The 23,930-nt window shown below is 50.7% G+C and overlaps 1 protein-coding gene across 2 annotated transcripts in view; it reads left to right on the top strand.

The window, feature by feature from the left end:
* Positions 1–20,809, top strand: part of LOC128347522 (class I histocompatibility antigen, F10 alpha chain-like) — a 33,537-nt gene extending 12,728 nt beyond the window's left edge. The window contains exons 1-7 of one of the 2 annotated variants that reach the window (XM_053302425.1): positions 2,379–2,906; positions 6,269–6,544; positions 9,193–9,468; positions 13,520–13,804; positions 14,501–14,587; positions 16,577–16,612; positions 17,110–20,809. In XM_053302425.1, the coding sequence (XP_053158400.1) occupies positions 2,849–2,906; positions 6,269–6,544; positions 9,193–9,468; positions 13,520–13,804; positions 14,501–14,587; positions 16,577–16,612; positions 17,110–17,114 (1,023 nt within the window). In that variant the 5' untranslated portion in view covers positions 2,379–2,848 and the 3' untranslated portion in view covers positions 17,115–20,809. Of the gene's footprint in view, positions 1–2,378; positions 2,907–6,268; positions 6,545–9,192; positions 9,469–13,519; positions 13,805–14,500; positions 14,588–16,576; positions 16,613–17,109 lie in introns of those variants that run through there. The other variant, XM_053302424.1, reaches the window with a different exon arrangement.
* Positions 20,810–23,930: the final 3,121 nt, after the last annotated feature.

Raw genomic sequence — 23,930 nt, 5'->3', positions numbered from 1 at the left:
CTGATGAAGCACTGGTGTAATATGATCAAAACGTCCAGTCCTAGTTAGTAATCTTGTAGTTGTAGCCCTATTTTGTACCAGCTGCAGTTTCTGGACCGTTTTCAAAGGCAACATACAATGCATTGCAGTAAGCTAAGCGAGAGGTCACCGGAGCATAAGTAACTGTGGCCAAGCTATCTCTGTCCAGGTATTGTCACAGTTTGCATATCAGCCAAAGTTGATAAAAGGTGTTCCGAGCCAGAGAGGCCACTTGAGCCTCTAGTGACAATGCTGGATCAATGAGCACCCACAGATTGCGAACCTGGTCCCTCAGGGTTCTGTAAGCCTGAAATGTTAAGATAAGCTCTGATTCAGGCTGTTGGTGTGCAAATGTTCCATATGTAAGATCCTATGAAGGCACACCAAGCCTACAGTTGCAAATCACTTTTAAGCTGTCATTCTGGAAAACACCCTGCAGTGAGGGACTTTTCAGTGACTGAATGGCTGCCTGTCAGAGATGTTGTAGCAAATTCCTACCCTGAGCAGGGGACAGGGATGGAACCACCATTGGGAAAGGCCCCCCCCCTCCAATGAACCCAGGCTGTCAAGTTCAAAAATGGAGCCGTGCAGCAGGTAGAGGTGCTCCCAGCCACGCTCCAAATGCAGCTGTGCCTAAGTTTGCTTGCAATCAGGGTGCACCCATTTGCAAATGTGGCCATGCCCCCTGCATCTGACGTGAGGTGCAGGGGGCATGGCTAGGGGTGGTGGGCTGGGTGGGGGCTGCCGGCGTCCTGGCAGGGGGTTGGACTAGAGAACCTCCAAGACCCCTTTCAGCTCTAAAGTAAAGTGTGCCGTCGAGTCGGTTTCGACTCCTGGTGCCCACAGAGCACTGTGGTTGTCTTTGGTAGAATACAGGAGGGGTTTACCATTGCCTCCAGTACAGCGGGGATTTGAACCGGCAACCTTCTGCTTGTTAGCCAAACATTTCCCCACTGTGCCACTTAAGGTGCGCTACACTTCAATTATTCTTTCCTTTCGGTGATGGATAGCATGGTCTTCTGGTTGCAGAATCCCATGGCAGAGTGCAGTGTTCAAGCAGAAATGTCAGGAGGACTCCTTCTTCTTGGGAGACAAAATGTTGCAAAAAAGCAAATTCAGTTGATTTATTATTTGTCCAAAATCAGTTGATTTATTATTTATTATTCTTGATTTATTATTTTTATCATCCCATGTGGCAACACCTTCGCCTGCTGCTTGCCATATGAAGTGTTTTATCTTGGTCACAAAGAATTAAAGCCACGTTGATCACTGTAACTTAATAATAAACTATATAATAATATTAAGTTAATATTTAAGAACTACAGGTGAAACTCGGAAAATTAGAATATCGTGCAAAAGTCCATTAATTTCAGTAATGCAAATTAAAAGGTGAAACTGATATATGAGACAGACGCATTACATGCAAAGCGAGATAAGTCAAGCCTTAATTTGTTATAATTGTGATGATCATGGCGTACAGCTCATGAAAACCCCAAATCCACAATCCCAGAAAATTAGAATATTACATGGAACCAAGAAGACAAGGATTGTAGAATAGAACTATATCGGACCTCTGAAAAGTATAAGCATGCATATGTATTCAGTACTTGGTTTGGGCCCCTTTTGCAGCAATTACTGCCTCAATGCGGCGTGGCATGGATGCTATCAGCCTGTGGCACTGATGAGGTATTACGGAAGACCAGGATGCTTCATTAGCGGCCTTCAGCTCTTCTGCATTGTTTGGTCTCATGTCTCTCATCCTTCTCTTGGCAATGCCCCATAGATTCTCTATGGGGTCAGGTCAGGCGAGTTTGCTGGCCAATCAAGCACAGTACACTGTATACTTTTCAGAGGTCCGATATTGTTCTATTCTACAATCCTTGTCTTCTTGGTTCCATGTAATATTCTAATTTTCTGGGATTGTGGATTTGGGGTTTTCATGAGCTGTACGCCATGATCATCACAATTATAACAAATTAAGGCTTGACTTATCTCGCTTTGCACGTAATGCATCTGTCTCATATATCAGTTTCATCTTTTAATTTGCATTACTGAAATTAATGGACTTTTGCACGATATTCTAATTTTCCGAGTTTCACCTGTAAGTACTACTCATGTCTGTGCCAGGCGCTCCACAGACAGTAAACGTGACGCAGCAGTCGGCTCCATTAAGGGCAAAGTTGAACCTCCACTTAACACACCGCAAAGGAGGATTTGATCCCTCTTAGTACGAGCTCTCTCCTGCCTCTCCAAGCATCGTCTCACCCTGTGTCTTCCTCGCTTCAAAAAGCCATCCAAAGTTCATTCCTAAAAGTTTCCATTTCCGCCTTTGAGGCGTTCACAGCCTGCCCAGCAACCACTGCAAACAGAGAGGCCTATTCCTACTGGTCGGATATTTTCTCCCCAGCCAATAGGAACTCAGGGTCCTTAACCCACAGATCAGAAAAATGGCGAAATTGGCTTTTTTAAAAGCTAAAAACCTGAAATCTGGCTTTTTTCAAACGCTTCTGGCTGCAGGAAATTGAACTGGCTTTTTGGCTTATTTCTGGCTTTCCCCGCCCTCTCCGAACATGCTTTCTGGCTGCAGAAGGAGATTGGATTAGTTTGGCTGCAGCCAGGGCAACTTGTTTGGTGTGAAGTGCAGCAGGGCAGGGCTTCTCCTCCTCCCACTACCCCTCCCTCGGCTCGCAGTACACAACAAAAAATGCAGAGCCTCCTCGTCACCCAGCCAGCCCAGGGAGTGGCAAGGGCCCGGCCGGGTCACTTTAAAGAGAGCCCGCATCAGGGCACCCTGCTGTGCTGTGGTGCTGAGGCTTCTAGAGTAAAGTGAATGGGGGCCCTTTGGGCTCTCCTGGGAACAATTCACTTTCTCCTGCTACCCTACATAGGTGAGTATCTCTGGGGCTAAACTGCCCCCTGTGCTGGAAAGCAGAATTGGAACCCAGTTTTTGAATGTTGTTGAATGTTGTGGCAGGGGAACCCAGTTGTTGAATGTTGTGGCGGGGGAAGCAAGGCCTTTCTAGGCTATATTTCCCCCCATTTCCGCCTGCAATAAGAGGAGGTGGATTTGGGTTGCTTCACCCAAACGGGAGTCACTCTGCCCTGTTTCTTACCTTAGTATATATGTTACTTACCAAAAGTGTTTTGCAAGCAATCTAGAACAGGAACCACAGCTTTCTTCTGTACCCAGAGCTGGCTCACGCCTTTTAGCAAAAAACCCAATAAAACCCTTTAATAGTCAGCAGTATGAAGAGCGGTGATAAAAATGGATTACAGGATTCTCCATCATATTATGTTGGTTTTCTGAGCTAAGTGTTGATTATGGCAGGAATTTATTTTTCAAAATTCTTATAATAATGTCTTCCTTCCTGTTCAGTTGCATTTTGGATGGGGTGGTTTATAAATGGAATGAATGAATGAGTGGAAAGGAGGAGGATTATCAGTTTAAAGGGAGTTTAACATTCAAGGAAGGCATTTGGCAGAGAAAGCTGGGATCCACTGGAATCTAAAGAGATGTTACTAAGAGGCTGCTGACAGGGGAAATTTTCCTGATTGACTGATTAAGTGCCATCAAGTCGGTGTCAACTTTTAGCGACCACATAGATAGATTCTCTCCAGGATGATCTGTCTTCAGCTTGGCCTTTAAGATCTCTCAGTGGTGCATTCCTTGCTGTCGTAATCGAGTCCATCCACCTTGCTGCTGGTCGTCCTCTTCTTCTCTTTCCTTCAACTTTCCCCAGCATTATGGACTTCTCAAGGGAACTGGGTCTTCACATAATGTGTCCGAAGTATGATAGTTTGAGCCTGGTCATTTGTGCCTTGAGTGAGAATCCTGGATTGATTTGTTCTATGATCCATTTGTTTGTTTTCCTGGCTGTCCATAGTCTCAAAAGTCTTCTTCAGCACCAAAGTTCAAAAGCATCAATGCTTTTTCTGTCTTGCTTCTTCAGAGTTCAGCTTTCACATATATAATGGCAAAAACCATAGTCCGGACGATTCTAATCTTTGTAGGTGTAGACACGTCACAGCATCTAAATATCCTTTCCAAGGCCTTCATTGCAACTCTACCAAGTGGTAGTCTGCAGCGTATTTCTTGACTGCTGGATCCTTGACTGTTGATGGTCGATCCTAAAAGGCAGAAGCTATCCACCACTTCAGTGTCTTCATTGTCAATTCTGAGGCTGGTTGCTGTACCCGTTGTCATTAGTTTATTTGCCTACTTGAAGAAATTCCTGACCTAGCTGATTGTACCTTAAAACTCTCACACTCATACCCAGGATGGGAAGGGGATCTGGGGGAAGAAAAACAGTAAGCTCCTGGAGGCATGGAAGGAAGGGGTGGTGGGCCTCCTAAAGTACCTGTCCGAAGTGATGCTCAAGCAAGCTGCAGATCCAGGGGTTTCTCTTTGAGCCAGAGCGGCTCAATTCCCTAAGGGGAATATCTTACAGTGCTCTCACTTCTAGTCTCCCTTTCATATGCAACCAGGGCAGACCCTGCTTAGCTTAAGGGGACAAGTCATGCTTGCTACCACAAGACCAGCTCTTCTCTCTATACAGGAAGCTGTGTACTGAATAGTGCCCCCCCCCGTCTTCCTACTTAACCTCCTTTTTTTATCTTATGTCCTTTCTCTTGGCCCAGCTCCCACCTCAAAACAACCATCTTGCTATCCAGCCTGTGTCTTTGCACAAGACTCCTGTCATGTTGGTTTTGCTGCCTCAGTACACAGCTGCCCCTTTCAAAGTCAAAAGGATTGCACTTAAAAACCATATTATTCATTGCACTTGCAGGGGGCAGGGTTAGATTTGCATCGGTGGGGGTAGGGGACAGTTTTTAATGGAAAACTCTGATAAGAAGGGAAAGTGGTAGGAAGCCTCTCCCTGCAGATGTTCATCCTGCCAATATTTGGTGTTCCATACTTTCTGCCCCCTGTCCTTTTCTTCTTCATTGCCAGCCAAAGAATCTTTCTTGCCTCCTCCACTAATCACTCCCCAACCACATGCCATTTTGCCCTCCTCAGCTCCTCCCCACCTCCTGCTCCCTCTTATGCCTCCCTCTCTTCTTTGGCCTTCTGGGGATCCCCCTTTCCTTCCTGTGATATCCTCCCTGCTTATGCAGACGCCACCTTCCCTTCCCTGCATGCAGAGTCTGCTCATTGGAGAGACCCCAATTTGCAGATGCCTTGGGGTAGCTGGCACCACTTCTTTTATTTACGCCAACCAGAGGCACAGTAAGGAGCACCTGTAGCCTCATGGGAGTTTTGCTTGGGGTTACTGGCCCCAGTAGCCTCCTCCATTTCCCCAAAGTGAGACCTTGCCAGATTCATCTTTTCTTTGAATATCCAGTTGGCAGATATGTGGGAGAGAGACCCTTCCTCTTGAGTATTCAAAACACACACATCCAGCCCATTAAATCCACCTATAGGAAGATATTTAGTAGAGTAGAGGGAACAAGAATCAAGGGTGGTAGAAGAAAAATACAAATATAAAAAAATACATCAAATGTTTTTGTTATCTCCTGACACTAGGCGTAGGACTTATGAGTGTACTTACAAGCAGAATCTTATCATAACATTGGAACTAGTGTTAGATAGCAATAGCAATAGCAATAGCACTTACATTTATATACCGCTCTATAGCCAGAGCTCTCTAAGCGGTTTACAATGATTTAGCATATTGCCCCCAACATTCTGGGTACTCATTTTACCGACCTCGGAAGGATGGAAGGCTGAGTCAACCTTGAGCCCCTGGTCAGGATCGAACTTGTAACCTTCTGGTTACAGGGCGGCAGTTTTACCACTGCGCCACCAGGGGTAAAAAGGCAACAGCCACCATCGTAGGTGGCTTTTCAAGCTCCTGTGCTGAGAGCGCTGGGATACCTGCTTTCAAATAGGCTTAAGCAAGGCAGGTCAACTGCCACATGTCTGTCCAATGGGAAGCAGGTTTCCTTATTGCCCAAGTCCCCACTTTTGTAGTCTGTCATCCCTGGGAAGATTAAAGAGCAAGGGAGAAAAGCTGTCCCAGTAGGTTGGAAACCTGATTAAACTGCCCATCTCCCAGTGTGAGATGGTTTTAATAGGTAGGGGAGTGTTAGGTCCTAATCAGACTGTGATGTGATGGATGTGATCTTCCTGTCCTGAACAAATAGAGGTTCAGAGGCAGGGGCATGTAAGGACAAGTGGGGAATGGGTTGCTAGGGTAGCCCTTTCTACACACACTCCTAATTTTGCCGGCCTTCTCTGCCCCCTTTGCAGGCTCCTCTTCCCACTCTATGAAGTATTTCTACACTGCACTGTCAGAGCCTGACCAGGGACTGCCCCAGCTCAGCATCCTGGGGTTTGTGGATGACCAGCTCTTTGCTCAGTATGACAGCAACACCAGGAAATATCTGCCTCGAGTGCCCTGGATAAACAAAGTAGAGGAGGAAGATCCCCAGTACTTTGATGCACAGACTTATCTCTCACAGAAGTATGAGCAGGTGTTCAGAACTGACCTGGTGATCCTGCAGAATCGCTACAATCAGAGTGGAGGTGAGTGGAGGCACTAAGGAATCCCCTGCCCCTCAACCCCATATTCTCTTTGGGTCTGGCTGAAGGAGAGCACTGCCCCATCTTCCATGGGCTCAGTCAAGTGGCCTATCTGGTCCAGCATCCTGTTTTGCACAGTAGCCCTGCAGATGCCTCTGAGAAACCCACAGGCAAGAGCTGAGGGGCATGCCCTCTTTCCTGCTGTTGCTCCCTTGCAGCTGGTGTTCAGAGGCATCTTGCCTCCGAGGCTAGAGGTTACAAATTTAACTTTAAAATTGGTATTTGATAACTTGACAGTGGTTAGGCTTAGTGGTTACAGTGCTTAAAAGTGTCCTATGGATGATATGTTCAGTTGATATGGATGATGACTTTAACTGGAGAATTTATTCATTTATTCATTGATTCATTTATTCATCACATTTATATACCGCCCAAACTTTTGTCTCTGGGCGGTTAACATAAAAAAATTAAAACACATATAAAAAGTTAAAACAATTCAACAATTTAAAATCAATCACAAAATTAAAACCAACAAATTTTAAAAGGCTGAGAAAGCTTGGTTAAAAAGATGGGTTTTTAGATGTATGTTAAAAATTGCTAGAGATGGGGAGGATTGTATCTTAGTGGGGAGTGCATTCCACAATCTTGGGGCAGCAACCGAGAAGGCCCGTCTCTGTGTAGCCATCAGATGAGTTGGTGGTAACTGGAGACGGACTTCCTCAGATTACCTCAATGGGCGGTGGGGCTCATAGTGAAGAAGACGCTCTCTTAAATATCCAGGGCTTAAGATGTATAGGGCTTTATAAGTTATAACTAGTACTTTGTATTTTGTCTGGAAACCTACTGGCAGCCAGTGTAACTCCATCAGCAAAGGAGTAATATGGTCTCTCCAAGATGACCCAGAGACCAACCTGGCTGCTGCATTCTGAACCAACTGAAGTTTCCGGACTATGTACAAAGGCAGCCGAACGTAGAGCGCATTACAAAAGTCAAGTCTGGAGGTCACCAACAGATGTACCACTGTTTTGAGGTCATTGGTCTCGAGAAACAGACGCAGCTAGCGTATCAGCCAGAGTTGATAGAAAGCACCCCTGGCCACCGCCTCAACCCGAGAAACCAGGGAGAGGTGTGGATCCAGAAGTACTCTGAGACTGCGAACCTGTTCCTTTTGGGGAAGTGTGACCCCATCTAGAACAGGTAGATCAAAATCATCTCTTGAGTTCTGACCCTGCACAATAAGTACCTCCGTCTTATCTGGATTCAGCTTCAGTTTATTCTCCCTCATCCAGCCCATTACCGCTTCCAGGCAGGCATTTAGGGAGGATATGCCAGCTCCGGCCTGACTTTACTCAAGATATCCCAGGCGGCAGCAGTGAGATGCTTGCTGCCTGCCACCCCATAGCAGGAGGGGTTATAGGGAAATTCTCCTTTAAAAAATTAGGTCGTTCCTGTGGGGCCACAACAAAACAAAACAAAAAAGAAGAAGAGAGGGGCACATCTTCAACTCTTGAACACGGGCCCCTCTAGAGCTTGCTATGCCTCTGGCTTCAAGGCAGGTGCTTTGCCTCACCAGGTTGTTTGCCCTTGTTCAGGATGCATCCTTGACTCAGCTATTTGGGTGCAAATGGGGGCGGACCAAGCACCACATGCTCCTCTCAACATCAGTTATGCACAGGGTCTAAGCTAAATTCAAAGGTGCAGGGGAGGCTGCTTGGTAGCATCAAGTATAGCCATGATCCTTTTCATTCTGCCCCCTGTCCCCGGCCTTATTTTTTTAAAATAAAGGTGTATCTCTTTAAAAGATGGGTATATTCATAATGCATACAGTGGAACTCACTGTACAGAAAATGCCAATAAAAAGCCCTCTTGCCTGCTGAGCTTGAAAGGGGGCTGGACAAATTGAGGAGGTGGAGGATTTCCTTTCTGTGACAAGCAGAGGAGAAAGTCAAATGGAAAAGATGGCTCTCTAGCCCTGTTTGGACATTTTAGTACAACTGCTGTATTCGTGTACAGCAGCTAAAGTGGGGGCGGAAGTCCCACCCTGGTCCTGTCAGTCACCTCTCACGGTTAGGCATTTGTCTGAAAAGGTGAGCACCCCATCCGTGGCTGCAGGCGCTTCTGTGATCAGGGGCCTGTGCCTGAGCCTCCCTTTCACGGAAGCACCTGTGCACACAGACGCATCGTTTGCCTCTTCAGATGGCATGAAGAGTGGCATGCTGAAAGGGAGGACTGGCCCCAGTTTAGTTGCTGCACATGAGCTCAGTGGCTTTACTAAAACATCTGCATAGGGCTTCTGCTGAGGTGAAATTCCAGAATGCAGTAATCTGAAAAGAGACCTGTTCATGACAGGCACCTAATGGCGCAGTGGGGAAATGGCTTGCCTAGCAAGCATGAGGTTGCCGGTTCGAATCCACACTGGTATGTTTCCCAGACTATGGAAAACACCTATATCGGGTAGCAGATATAGGAAGATGCTGAAAGGCACCGTCTCATACTGTGCAGGAGGAAGCAATGGTAAACCCCTCCTGTATTCTGCCAAAGAAGACCACTGAGATGGGAATGGGTGAGATCAGACCCTGCAGGGAAAGCTGGGGAGGGTAGCAGGCCCTGCTTTGACTCCTATGCCTCCTCACCTCTTGCGTCTCTTTCAGGTTTTCACACTTTGCAGCAGATGTACGGCTGTGAGCTGGGCGAAGATGGGCACAAAAGAGGATTTCGGCAGCTTGGCTATGATGGGAGGGACTTCCTCATCTTCGACATGGAGGCCGGCACCTGGACAGCAGCTGATGTTCCAGCCCAAGAGAGCAAGAGGAGGTTGGAAATGGATGAGGAGGAGAACCATTACCTGAAGTCCTACCTGGAGGAGGAATGCATTGAGTGGCTCCAGAAATACCTGGACTACGGGAAGGAGACGCTGCTGAGGAAAGGTGAGGGGGAGAGGGGCAGTGCTTATGGGTGGAGGGCTGGTTATTCTTCTCCACAGCCTCTCTCGCCCTCTGTCCCTTCCGTTATTCCCTATCTGTGTTGCAGGTGGACAAAATCTGGAACTGTAGCAGTTCAGACTGTAGCTGGAATGTCATTTTCTGAATGCTTCTGCAGATTAAAGTAACTCTAAAAGGCAAAACATAACACAACGGGGAGGGGCTGGAACTAGTTTGTCTTACTTTTCTGTTTGCTGTGGGCTTACACCCCCCAAAATTAAATTCACCCCCCACCTCCACCCCCTATGGTCAGCAGTTGTATAGCTCGCTCTGCCATCTCCTGCTGCTTGGCCTGAAAGCACCAGAAACACACGTGACACACAGAGCTGTCACATGGTGAAGTCCTTCCTGGCCTGGACCATTTCAGATTGGAGTGGGGTAGTGTTGTGTTCTGCAGAACACAACAGACCAATCAGACATGCCAGTGCTAAACTATATTCATTTGTTGGTGTTGTTTTTATCCCACCTTTTGGCTTATAAGCATAAACAAAACAACATAAAATCCCAGTCTGACCTCTCTGAGCTGCAGCCAGGTGGAATGAATCGCTGCAGATGAATTCAGCTCTTGGAACTGGGATAAGATGGCAACTGATCTCAGCCAGGCTGATGGAGGGAAGCTGTTTATCGGTGGTAGCTGTCAAGAAAAGCTTAGATGGGTGCAGTCATGTGAACCTCATTCCAGCTTTTTTCTTGACCCTGGCGCTCTCACTGTGCCCTCCTGAGCCAATGAAAACAGCCACTGGCTCATCCCTGAAAACAGCATCTATTGCTGAACATTAAAGTTGCTTGGAATTGGTTACAGAAACACAAAGAGAGCAGAGGGGTCTTTTACCTGTCTGCATAGGAAACTTCTTGGTTCACAGTGAGGAAGCTATTTGTCTATCAGTGGCTACTAGTCGGGTGGCTCTGGGCCACATCCAGCCTCCGAGGCAAGAGGCCTCTAAATTCCAGTTGCAGGGCAGTAACAGCAGGAGAGAGGGCATGCCCTTACCTCTTGCCTGTGGGCATCTGGTGGGTCACTGTGCGAAACAGGATACTGGAGGTCCAGCAGGGCTCTTCTCATGTTCTTACGTAAATAGCTTCAGGATGGAAGGGAGAGCTGCCCTTTGAACTCAGAGGAGAAATCCAGGATTTCAGCACAGCTTGGGATGGGCAGCAGTCCAACCACCACCAAAAGAAAATGTAGCAGCAAACAGAATTGTTCAAACTTGGGTGGTCTTTCAAGTTCAAAAATGTGAGGCTTTTAAAGTTTTTAACCCTTTAGACCTAGCCCTTCTAATGCAAATCCCAGTGCCAAGCCCTCTGTGATCATCCTATTGCCGTTTAGGTATTGAGCTGAGAGTTGCTTAAAACAACCCTGCAGTGCAGCCCAACACTAATATCGCAGGTTGTCGGGTAAAGGTTGCTTTGGACTAAAGTCTCCAGAAACCAGCCCTCTGTATAGTTTCAGTCTAGAAGGGGTGTGTGCATGGAACCAGGCCGGTTTGCCGCTTGGTTCGATGAACTGATTTGCAGAGCGGTGGTTCAGTCTGAACTGGGACTGAACCACCATGCACACCCTATAGTCTAGCTACTGCCTAAGGTAGTGCAGGTTTGAAGCTTCACTGCTGAGAAATGCAGAGATACAACATGCATTGCAAGTGTAAGTTCTCCATCTGTAATATGCATTAACACCCCTTCCCAGACATGGAAACCGGCTGTGCATTGTTGTCTTCCCTTTTTAATCACAGGCATCACTTTCCTCTACCCACTCCCACCTTCCCATAGCTTACATAGGAAACTACCTTATATGGAGTCAGACCTTTGGTCCATCTGGTTCAGAACAGTTTACTCCTCTGTTCTTCATTGTGCAGCCCGCAGGCCAATGGCAGCCTGCAGAGACTCCGGTGGCAGCCCCTGGCTTGCCTCTCCCTCTCCTCTTACTGCCACCTCTATTTCCCTCGACCACCACATGCTTTCTCTCTCCCTTTTGCTCCCCTCCTGCTGCTGCTCGCTCTCTCTCCTGCCCCTCCGCAACTGCGGCTACCTCACTCGCTCTCTTTCTTTCTTGAGCTCCCCTCCTCCTGTTGCTGCATGTGCTATTTCTCTCTCTCAGCCGCCACACTCACACCCTCTCTCTATTTGTCACTGTGTGCATGCTGTTTCTCTCTCTCTCCTGCCCCACTGCCCTCTCCTCCTGTGGCCATGCCTGCTGCCTGTCTCTCTCCTGCTGCCACTGCACTCTCTCACTCTTGCTCAGCTCCTCCTCCTCTTGCTGCCACTGCATGTCCTGTTGCCAGAGGTGCTCCTACCCCTGGACTTTAGGCCCGAAGTCCAGGGCCTCCACAGCCCCGGGGCCCCCAAAATCCTTGGTCGCCTGGCTGAGCATGATGCTGCTTAATTTGCAGGGAAGGGGGGCCTCCAAAGGCTTTTAGGTCCAGTCTCCCAAATTACCTACGTGCACCTCTGGCTGTTGCTCTCTTCATCCTGTTGCTGTGGCTGTAGCCACTGGCCTTGCGCTCTTGCTCTTCCTCTCTTCCCCTCCACAGAACGGTTCCTCTTGGTTTTGGCTGCAGTCCCAACCCCCACTCTGCAGACTGCAGTCTCCACTTTAAAAATAGTGAAGATCATGGGTCTACACTGACCTCAGCAGCTCTCCAAAGTTCCAGGCAGGGGTCTCTCTTTTCCCCAGCCCTACCTGGTGAAGCTGCTAGAGTTGGAAACTGGGACATTCTGCGTGCAAAGCAGAGGATCTTCTACTGCGCCCCAGTCCTCCCATAGGCTGTAGCTCACTAGCAGAGCATCTACTTTGCATGCAGAAGATCCTAGGTTCATTCCCTGCCTATGTCTCCAGGTACGGCTGGGAAATGGTTCTCCTGCCTGAAGGCTTGGAGCACCGTTGCCCGTCAATGTAGACAGTTCTGAACAAGATGGACCAATGATCGGACTCGGTACAAGGCAGCTTCCTAGGTTCCCCGTGCCTGGCAGGTCCCTTGCCCCTTGCGGCAGAGTCATTGTCTGCACTCGAGTGTTCCATCCGCCCCTGTCCAACCACACTCCCCAGTACTTGCTCATTTGTAGGGAAGAGAAGACCAGATTGTTCAGAAGGGAGGTCTCCAGGTTATTAAGAAATTGCCCAGGATTTCTAGCTTTAGTTGTCAAAAATGCTGGCATCTCAGGCTGAGTGGTAAGTCTATACAAAAACTAATGTTGCTGTGGATTAACTTGTGAAAGTTCTTTGTTTGAAGAAAAAAAGTTTTTCTTCTTAAAAAAATTACCCCAAAACCGTTTGTAGAGATCTTGAGGAGACTGAGCATTTGGTCTATGATGAATCTAGAAATGAAACGGTGTAGCAAAGAACTTTTGGGACAGTGGTTTAAATGCTTGTATTCTTGATTTTATTCTTTATAGACCTTCCTGGTATATACACTGACATAGTATTTTTTTAGTACCTTTGTTAATGTACTTCTGGGCTTTCACTTTAAAGTTTGGCTTCACTTTAGATAGCCCAGTGTAAGCTATAATTCCTCCAATGATTCTTTATTTTGAACCAGTCACTGGTTTTTGAGAGAGGAGAGCTGGTCTAGTGGTAGCAAGAATGACTTTTCCCCTTAGCTAAGCAGGGTCCACCCTGGTTGCATATGAATGGGAAACTAGACGTGTGAGGACTGTAAGATATTCCCCTCGGGATGGGGCCGCTCTGGGAAGAGCATCTAGGTTCCAAGTACCCTCCCTGGCAGCATCTCCAAGATAGGGCTGAGAGAGATTCCTGCCTGCAACCTTGGAGAAGCCGCTGCCAGTCTGTGAAGACAATACTGAGCTAGATGGACCTATGGCCTGACTCAGTATATAGCAGCTTCCTATGTTCCTATGAGTCTTGGCTATGGTAGCACGAAAGTTGACAGAGGCATAAAAAGAACCAGATTTTCTCCTTCCTCCTGTTAAAACGACAGTATCCACCCTTCCAGTCAGTGGGAAGCTGCTATCTAAACATAGACCAATTATGTCATTTCCACAGAGCGCCCAGCAGTGAAGGTGACACGCAAGGCAGGCTACGATGGCATGGAGACCCAGATCTGCCGGGCCCACGGCTTCTACCCCAAGGAGATCGACATCAACTGGACGAAGGACGGGGAAGTCTGGACTGAGGACACGCTCCGTGAGAGTGTCAGCCCCAACTCGGATGGGACCTACCACACCTGGCTCAGCATTAGGATGGACCCCAAGGACAGGGGCCGCTACCGGTGCCGCATAAGGCACGACAGCCTGGAGAAGGCTGGGGACTTCGCCTGGGAGGACTCTGGTGAGACACCGAGGAGGGAGGGCAGAGGGGCCTGGCTGGTTTGCCAGAGAGAGGGGTGGGGGCCTTGGTAGGTTATGGGGAGTGATTTATTTTACCATGGAGGAAGGAGGGGAATCGGAGAAACTTCCGTCTAGCAGCATCACAGTGAGGTGACACGCAAGGCAGGCAGGGATGGGCTGGAGATCCTCCTCTACCAGGCAGCCCATGGCTCCTACCCCAAGGAAACCGCTTCAGCAGCATCGGAGGCTACACAAGCAGCTCCCAGAAGGCCCCTGTGTATATCTTGGGGTGCAAAGAAGCCAGTCAAGGCTGGAGGAGGGATGTGGCCACCACTACCAGGGGGGTGGGGCTGGGTAGGCCTGGGAAGCCAGAGGAAGAAACCTGCAGGTATTCTGGCTATGCAGGATGGCTTGAATGGGGGATAAAATGGAGATGAGGCAAGTCCAGGCCTTTCTCAACGACAAGGCTTTGCAAGCCTCCCTGAAGGACCTGGAGGCTGAGCTCTGGGGGGCCTCCCCGGAGAGGGACTCCTGCTCTATCCAGGGCAGTCCAGGGGGTGGAGGCTGTAGCCCAGGGGTTTGCCTGAGGAGGGGCTCCTAAGTGCAGTGCTTGGCATCTCCAGTTAAAAGGTCTCTGATGAGGCTGGGGAGAACTGCTGCCCTCTGAGTCCATCTGTGTGTGTTTGTCCCATTTCAGCCTCTCTGCCTGTGGGAGTCATTGTGGGAGTCATCTTGGCAGTGGCAGCTGCTGTTCTGTTTGTGGCTGGTATCGCCCGCTACATCAGTAAGTAAACTCTTGAGTGCATTTACTGGGTCATATGTGTGCCTAGATTGTGAGCTCCTTGGGGCAGAGAACTGCTTCTTCATTCTGGGTAATATGCCGTGCAGATGGAGCTGTGTAAATCAAGAACATGCGGATGGCACAGGTTTCCTGGCAGTGGGAGCTCATATCTCAGAGCCTGGGGGTACCCAGCCCCCAAGGATACCCAAATGTTACATGGGCTAGAAAGTACTCAAAGGTGATCTAGTCCACCCCTGTGCTTTAGAAGCAAGATTCTTTCCTTTGGATAGTTAAATAATCCTCTACTGCGAAGCTACAAAATTCAGCTTCCACCATCCAGATGTAAGTGAGGATAAGAAACTATGACTGGGCAGATTTTCACCCACTTCCTAAACACCTCTTTGAATTTAATCCCGGGGACTTCCGTGGAAGGTGCACATCTTGCCTAAATATAGTCCTTGACTCATAAAATGCTCCCTCCCCCCCCCATGAACCCTCTCATTTTGGAAGGTTTAGATGATGCCCTGACTGTGGGTATGGACTGAGTTGTCTCTCACCACTCCCTTCCTTTCTCATCTGGCAGCCTTCACCATAAGTCCATAAGAAAGCCAGCATAGCATAGTGGTTAGAGTGTTGGACTAGGATTGGGAAGAGCCAAGTTCAAATCCCCATTCAACCATGAAACTCGCTGGGTGACTATGGACGAGTCACATATCTCTCAGCCTATCCTACCTCAAAGGGTTATTGTGAGGATAAAAATCATGTGCCCCACATTGAGCTCCTTGGAGAAAGAGTGGGATATAACTATAAAAATATATTTTTAAAAATAAAATAAAAACTCTCCAAAGGCCTCAATATGTCGCTGTGTCTCAGTCTGCTATTTATCTTGTGCTGCAATATCCTCCACTCATTTCCATGAATGGACGGGGGGGGGGCGCACTTCAATTCTGTGCTCCCAAAGCTGCCTCCCCCCACCCAGCCCAGTTCTTCTGATGCTGCAGCTCTGAGTTCTCCTCCAGTGTCCCAGAGTGAAGGCCCAAAGGCACTGCAGTTACATTGGAGCAGAGCAGGCTTGGGGATGAGACTAGGAAAGTCATCTGAACTTTATCAGTAATAATTGTTGGGGAAATGCCTGAGACCCTTTTTCCCTGGAGATTATGCAGAGAATAGAGGGGGGCAACCAACTGTGCGACAGCTTGCTTTTGCTCTCCATCTCCCTCCTCCCTGACCAATTGGCATGCTACTGTCTCCTGATTAGAGGACTCATTTTGGCTTCAAGTGAGAAAAATCTTTCCAGGAAGAGACGGGCAGGAGTGTCAGGCAGCATCCCTCCTTCCTCCTGACTGGCTGACTAGTGCTCAGGTTGAGCCCACCTCTCCCTCAGCCTGAAAGGCTCAAGAGCAAAGGAAATAATATTGCTGAGCATCAGCCAACCAGTCACAAAAAATAACAGAAGGGAGGGGATGCTGCCTGACACTCCTCCAGATCCCCCTTTCCTCCGGAAACAGACACAGCTGAAAAGATCTTCAGTTAAAGAAGATTAGGGACCTTTTTTGAATCCTGTCCTTTTTGAAGAATGGGGTAAAACCATAGTAATGTTTTTTCTTGGCTTCCTTCACTCCCCCACCCCTCAAAAAGAATTCCTTAGGAACTGGGCTGCCTCTACTGGATAACCCTTTACACACTAGTGTTTAGATTAGCTGTAAGCTGTATCAGGGAATTGTTGTGTACAAGGCTCCAATCCAGAAATTACACCTCTGTAGGTTCATGTTCTTTTGCACAAATACACTGGGGAGAGGGAGAGGAAGGAGGAGGAAGGGACCCCGGGAGTGGGACCCAAGGGCCCTTCTTTGATTTCTGTCCCGGAGCCCTCTCCAACCTTGCTCCTCCCCGGGGGGGATTTAGGATCTGAGCCCTGCCTCTCTGCAAAGGGTGGGATTGGATGATCTCTGTGTTACGTTCAGCTCTGACTTTCTGATTCTGTCTCCGCAGAGAAACGACAAAAGAGAGACTACAAAGCAGCACCAGGTGAGTGACTCCTTCTTCTTTGCAAGACTGAATGGAAAAGCAGAGTCCAACAGGGGCACACACTAGATGAGAGCTGCTTCTTATTCAGTCTGCCCATCTTTTCTCTCATCTGAGCTCATGCAGAGTTGTCCTCCATTACCTTCAGGGATGGGGGTTCTGCCCAGGATGCAAAGGAGAGCCAGAGTGGATCCTCATGAAGTGATTTATCCCCCCTCCGGGTCAAACTGCTGAGTCTGCCCGTGTGGCTTTTCTGCTTCTTTGATAAGCATGCAACTTGGCTCACTGACTTGAGCCATCAACTGGAGGCATTTGCTGTGCAGGCACCTCTAAGGGTTGCACCTGAACTCTGCTCTGATGTCTAATGGTCTCAGCACAGAATTTGGATTAGATTATTTTTGTATTCTCTCCAGCTCTAGGCTTCTAATTCCCCCACCCCCAACAATAGGTTCGTGATCTTCGCTTCTAACTTCCTCCTCTCTTGTTTTGGGTTTCTGCAGCTTGATCTCCTGCTGTTGTTTGAGGAGGGAGCAGAGGAAACCCACTGAAGGCTTGCTGTGAATTACACCTGCCAAGAGCTCCTGCCAGTCCTGGACCCCCCACCCAGTTCTGCATCTGGCCCAGCTCCAGCATCCCACCTCCAGCCAGCAGAGCGATTTTGAATTCCAGGAATGTCTTTCGGAGGAGTGGAGCTAATCTTTCAGCTGATTTGGAAGTGTGTTTGGATTGATTGGAAGTGTGCCAGCTATTTGCAACCAAAAAGCATAGGGCTTTAAAAGTTGCTGTTTTTTAAAAAATTGTTTAAGTGTTTAAAAAACCCCAGACAAATAGATTCCTGAACGGGATGGTAATTCCTCCCCCAGAATGCGGGACGTCCTGGATATTCCGGGACAGTTGGTAACCCTACTCTGTATGCCACCTAATACAATCCCTTACTCAGTTAAATCCAGAGCTAGAGCATCCCCAACAGATGGCTGCCCAACCTTTGCTCTAAGTCAAGACTTCCAGTGAGGAAGAGCCTACCACCCCCTTTGGCAATGGGTTCTTCTGTGGAACACTCTTACCATTAAGAAGTTTCGCTTAGCTCAGGCAAAATTTACCCTCTTGTAGCTTTAGCCCACTTGACCTAGGCCTGCCCTCTGGGGCAGCAGAGAGCACATTCTTCCCATCTTCCATGGGACCGCTCTTCAGGCCTTCGAAGAGTGCGGTCATCCTGTCCCCCCTCAGTCTTCTCTTCTTTGTGCTAAACCTATCCAGTTCCTTTAGCCTTTCCTCAGAGGGCTTGGCTTCCAAGACCCCTGACCATTTTCATCCCTCCCCCACAAACCCATTTCTAGGTGTCCAGTAGTGGCTGGTGAGGGTGACACTGGAGGGCCAGTGAGAGGCGCCTTTACGAGTAAACAAACTGGTGCTTAGCTCTGCTCCTGTCGCCCCTGAACGCTTCTCAGAGAAGCAGCGCACCCCAAGCCCCCCCTGCGGCAGGTGATCACCTCTGCCATTCACCCGGCCGCCGGCAGGGGGTCAGCTCCATGGAGGCCAGGTGAATGGCGGAGGCGGTTCTCTGCTGCTGGGCGGTGCGCTGCTTCTCTGAGCTGTGTTCAGGTGCAGCGAGAGCAGAGGTGAGCGCCAATTCATTTGCTCTTAAAGGTGCCTCTCACCGCCCCTCCAGCAGCACCCTCACCGCCTGCTAATGAATGTGACTACATCTCCTTAACGCATCTCCTTAAAGATGCTTTAGCGGCCGCTGTGAGGCGGCGGCGGCAGGCCGCTGTGAGGAGGCGGCGGCGGGCCGCTGTGAGGAGGAGGAGGCGGCCGTGGCCGCGGCAGGCCGCTGTGAGGAAGAGGCGGCGGCAGGTCGCTGTGAGGAGGAGGCAGCGGGCTGCTGTGAGGTGGCGGTAGTCGCGGCAGGCGGCTGTGAGGAGGAGGAAACAGCCGCAGCAGGCCGCTGTGGGGAGGAAGCGGCCGCGGCAGGCCGCTGTGAGGAGAAGGCGGCGGTGGCCGCGGCGGCGGCAGGCCGCGGCGGGCCGCCGTGAGGAAGAGGCTGCGGCCGCGGCGGGCCGCCGTGAGGAGGAGGCTGCGGCCGCGGCGGGCCGCCGTGAGGAGGAGGAGGCGGCCGCGGCGGGCCGCCGTGAGGAGGAGGCAGCCGTGGCCGCTAGGAGGAGGCGGCGGCGGCGGCAGGCCGCTGTGAGGAGGAGGCCGCGGTGGCAGGCCGCTGTGAGGAGGAGGCCGCGGCCGCAGCAGGCCGCTGTGAGGAGGCGGCGCCAGCGGGCTGCCGTAAGGAGGCAGTGGTGGGCCGCCGTGAGGAGGAGGAGATGGCCGTGGCCGCGGCAGGCCGCTGTGAGGAGGCGGCGGCGGCGGCAGGCCACTGTGAGGAGGCGGCGGCGGCGGCAGGCCGCTGTGAGGAGGAGGCGGCGGTGACAGGCCGCTGTGAGGAGGAGGCGGCGGCGGGCTGCTATGAGGCAGCGGCGGCGGGCCGCAGCAGGCGGCTGTAAGGAGGAGGCGGCTGTGGTCGCGGCAGGTGGCTGTGAGGAGGAGGCGGCGGCCACGGCAGGCGGCTGTGAGGAGGAGGCAGCTGCGGCAGGCGGCTGTGAGGAGGAGGTGGCGGCAGGCCGCTGTGAGGAGGCGGCGGCGGCGGGCTGCCATGAGGCGGCAGGCCGCGGCAGGCGGCCATGAGGAGGCCGCGGTCGCGGCAGGTGGCTGTGAGGAGGAGGCGGCGGCCACGGCAGGCGGCTGTGAGGAGGAGGCGGCCACGGCAGGCCGCTGTGAGGAAGAGGCCGCGGCTGCGGTGGGCCGCCGTGAGGAGGCCGCGGCCGCGGCGGGCCGCTGTGAGGAAGAGGCCGCAGCCGCGGTGGGCCGCCGTGAGGAGGAGGAGGCGGCCACAGCGGTGGCAGGCCGCTGTGAGGAAGAGGCCGCAACCGCGGTGGGCCGCCGTGAGGAGGAGGCAGCCGTGGCCGCTAGGAGGAGGCGGAGGCGGCGGCAGGCCGCTGTGAGGAGGAGGCCGCGGCCGCAGCAGGCCGCTGTGAGGAGGAGGCCGCGGCCGCAGCAGGCCGCTGTGAGGAGGAGACAGCTGCGGCAGGCGGCTGTGAGGAGGAGGCGGCAGCGGCAGGCCGCTGTGAGGAGGAGGCGGCGGCGGCGGGCTGCTATGAGGCGGCGGGCCGCGGCAGGCGGCTGTGAGGAGGCGGCGGCGGCCACGGCAGGCGGCTGTGAGGAGGCGGCGGCCGCGGCGGGCCTCTGTGAGGAGGAGGAGGCGGCGGCGGTGGCCGCCGCGGCAGGCGGCTGTGAGGAGGAGGCGGCGGCCGCGGTGGGCCGCTGTGAGGAGGAGGCGGCTGTGGCCGCGGCTGCGGCCTCCCTTTGTTGGGGTACAACAATCTCAGAGAGACCATATCACTCCCATTTTAAAATATCTACACTGGTTGCCGGTAAGTTTCCGGGCAGAGTACAAAGGTTTGGTTATCTATATATTTAATTCTCCTGGATGTGCCTTCGAATGTGCGTCCCAGAGCCCAGCTGATTGGCTGGGCGGCAGACGTGCCTGATTGGCTGAGGCGCACCCAGGAGGATTGTTCGCTGTGGTGGCAGCAGGCGGGCCGTGGAGGCCAGAGGCGGTGGCTGGACCCGGCACGGGCCGGCCATGGTTAGGAAGCGGAGACTGGGGCAGAAGGGGGGGAGAGGTAACCGCCAGCCCCAAAGAGCGCACAAATGCTCTGTGCGGGGTTGGCTAGTATCCTATAAAGCCCTAAACAGCTTGGGCCCTGGGTATTTAAGAGAATGCCTTCTTCGCTATGAACCACACGGCCCATTGTTGCCACCGGCTCGTCTGGTGGCTACTCAGGGACAGGCCTTCTCCATTGCTCCCCCCCCCCCCGCCAGGCTTTGGAACACACTTCCTGCAGAAATAAGAGCCTCCCCATCTCTTACAACTTTTTAAAGGGCAGTCAAGATGCATTTGTTCACCCAGGCTTTTAATTGTGTTTTAATGGTTTTAACTTTAATTTGGTGGGCCACTGTGTGAAACAGGATGCTGGATTAGATGGGCCTGATCCAGCAGGGCTGTTCTTATGTTCTTATTTTAGTTGTTGAAATGTTTCAATCTTTTATTGGCTGGTTTTATTGTTTTGTAAACCGCCCAGAGAACTTGCATTTTGGGCAGTATAGAAATGTATTAAATAAGTAAATAATAAAGTTCTAAACCAAAATAAACCAACACGTTTCTGTGGTTTACTTTACTCTGCTAGGTGAGGTCACACACATAATGGCTGCTGAAACAAAGTAACAGATTAGATTAACTCCTGAACAGATAGTAAACCAATTGTCAGGCTTTTGGTGATAATAAACTCTCAGGTTAATTATTAGTTTTATTTTTTTATTTCCTTGTTTCTGAGGTGACTGGTATGAAATAATGAGCTTACATTGACTATTGTAAGTCAATGTAAAGTATTTATTTTATTAAATGTGTTTTATGTTTTAACTAGTGACTTTCAGCCCGTTGAATAATGGGCGCTAGTAATTGCGCTTCTGGCCCCCCGCCGCCATTCCCCCTCCCTCCGCCAACCGGCTGCCCGCCCTCCCAGCTGCTTTGTGATCCAACCCCCCCCCCCGATTAAGGGCCAAATCAGCCCAGGCACTTGCCCCCGCGGCTTCCGCCGCCGACCGACCACCCGCCTTCCCAGCTGCCAATACCTCCTTACCCCCAGACCACGCCCTTCACTTGATTGGAATATCTATTTACAGAAGGAGAGAGGAGCTCGCATGCAGAGCTCCACTCTCTTTAAAGTCTCTTCCCGAACTGGCGCTTTGGGCGCCAAGGACGCCTACGATTTGGCCCTTAAACTTAGCCAATATGGCTGTCCGTGTCTGGGCGGCCATATCTTTTTTGGCAGTTCTGAGCATGCGCTCCGCGCATGCTCAGAACTGCCGAAAAAGACACGGGCGCACGGGATCACACTCAAGCCTTTTATTATATAGGATTCTGTACACCACCTAGCGATTTTTATACTAGGGAGTATATAAATAAAATAATATTGCTGGAATACAACCTCCCCCGCTGTATAACCCCGGCTATACACTTACAGCATAAATGTCTCTTAGTCACACTTGATTGACAGAAGTTTTCCCTAGCGTGTAAGAATCTACCCTCCTAACCTGCTCCAACCCAGGGGTGTACCTAGGTGATTTTGGAGTCTGAACCTAAAGGCCTTTGGAGCCCCCCCCCCCGCCCCCCGCACAAGCTAAGCATCGTCACCTAAAGGTATTTGGACCCCCCACCTGCTGCAAGTTAAGCATCATCCTACACACACACACACACACACACACCATGACAACACATAGTATTTTTAAACATGTGGTTTCTTGAGGGCACAAACAGCAACTGAACTCACAAGACGGTAAGAATATAAAAACAAGTATGTTTATACAAGTATACATTAGCAGTAACATTTCAACACACAACTTAACTTACTCCCATCCTGCATGCTTCTTTCCCCACTCCCCGCTGTCTCCAAATGATCCAATATTTAAGCACCTGAATTTGCATGAATGTAAAGAGGTGCAAGTCTCCTTGAGCAGATACACACTAGCAGAAACATTCCAACATGTAACTTGACATAGTCCCATCCCATTTATTTATCTCCCCTCTCCCCGCTCTGTTGCCAAGGAGTCCAATTTTTAACTGATCCAAAAATATTTTGAATGAAGGGGAAAACACTGCCTAACTTGAAACCCGTGCATGGGCGTAACGATGGGGGGGCAGGGGGGGCACGTGCCCCCGGCGCCACTCTGATTGATCACGTGGGGGGCGCCAAAAAGTACCCCCAAGATCCCCTGCCTTTTTCGGGGGAATTTTTTTTTTTTTAAAGGAAAAAAAATTTTTTTTTAGTCAGCCCCCCTCCCCCTCCCCCTCCCCCTCCCCCTCCCCCTCCCACGGTCCCGGCGCCAGCTCCGGCACTGGGCGCCGCGTTTGCCCTCCCGTTTGTAGTGCCTGCCTGCTTTGCAAATTGCTGCGTCGGCAAGGCAGCTCTCTTTGTCTCTCTTCACACTTGAAACTCCGAGAATCCTCTGACGCCAGTCGCGCATGCGTGTCTGGCCTGGGAGAGCTCGTTGCCTGCACGTGCACACACTTGCCGTGCGGTGCATCAGGCTGGAAAGGAGCGGACCGGGCAGGACGGAGGAAGGAAGGATTCGGCAGCCAGCCAGCGTAGGAGCAGGAGGACAAGCAAGGACGGAGCATTGAGCAAGGAAACAATAGGGGTGTGTGTGTGAATGATATCAGATAATCTCTTTCTCTTTCTCGCGAAATCTCGTCCTCCCAGCCGCAGTGACTTAAAAGCCCAGCTTTAGGGGGCTCAATAGTCTATTGTGTGGGCTGGGGGAATCCAGCCGTGAGCCTGCCCCTGAGGGCTTAATTCAGTCAAACTGCAATAGTTAGTCCCAGCTTGATCTCTTATTCTGACTTAAAGAAATAGCTTCCTGAGTGAGTCCTTACTTGAGAATTGCATGAAGTGAATTATGTCGGCATTCAGCGCGCAGGCAAAGATACGTGGTTTGGTTCCACTGACCCTTCTGGCTCAGCGGGTTTGCTGGGTTGTTGCTGTTTTTGAATAAACTGAAAACCTGCTACGCCCGTCGCCTGTTAAGCCAGAGGGACCGAGTGAGGAGAAATGAGCCTGATGCAAAGCAGCAGCCGCCGCCTCTCTGCAAGAGCTCCGGCTGGCTTCAGGCTCCGCGTTTCCTACAGAGGCGGCTTCTTTGTGTCAAGCAGCTCAGGGTGGCACCTGACCCCCTTTCCCGGCACGTGGAAACAGCACCCCCCCCCCGCCGGGCGCGCACGCTCTGCCACCCTCTGCAGCATCACCCCATCTGGCTGGCTCTCCGCGCCTTTCTCCCTCCCTTCCTCCCTCTCTTTTTTCTTGTCTGACTTCCTTCCTTCCTCTCTCAGTTTCTCTCTCTCTCTCTCTTCCTTCCTTCATCTCTCTTTCTTTCCTTCTTTCTTTCTCTATCTCTTCCTCCCTCCCTCCCTCTCTTTCTGCCCCCTCTCTTTTTTCTTGTCTGACTTCCTTCCTTTCTTTCTCTTCCTTCCTCTCTCAATTTCTTTCTCTCTCTCTCTATTCCTTCCTTCCTCTCTCTTTCTTTCCTTCTTTCTTTCTCTATCTCTTCCTCCCTCCCTCCCTCTCTTTCTGCCCCCTCTCTTTTTTCTTGTCTGACTTCCTTTCTTTCTCTTCCTTCCTCTCTCAATTTCTTTCTCTCTCTCTCTATTCCTTCCTTCCTCTCTCTTTTTTCCTTCTTTCTTTCTCTATCTCTTCCTCCCTCCCTCCCTCTCTTTCTG

Source organism: Hemicordylus capensis, chromosome 2 (assembly GCF_027244095.1).
Source record: "Hemicordylus capensis ecotype Gifberg chromosome 2, rHemCap1.1.pri, whole genome shotgun sequence".
Taxonomy (NCBI): Eukaryota; Metazoa; Chordata; class Lepidosauria; order Squamata; family Cordylidae; genus Hemicordylus; species Hemicordylus capensis.
This window is presented reverse-complemented; position numbering and strand designations above follow the sequence as displayed.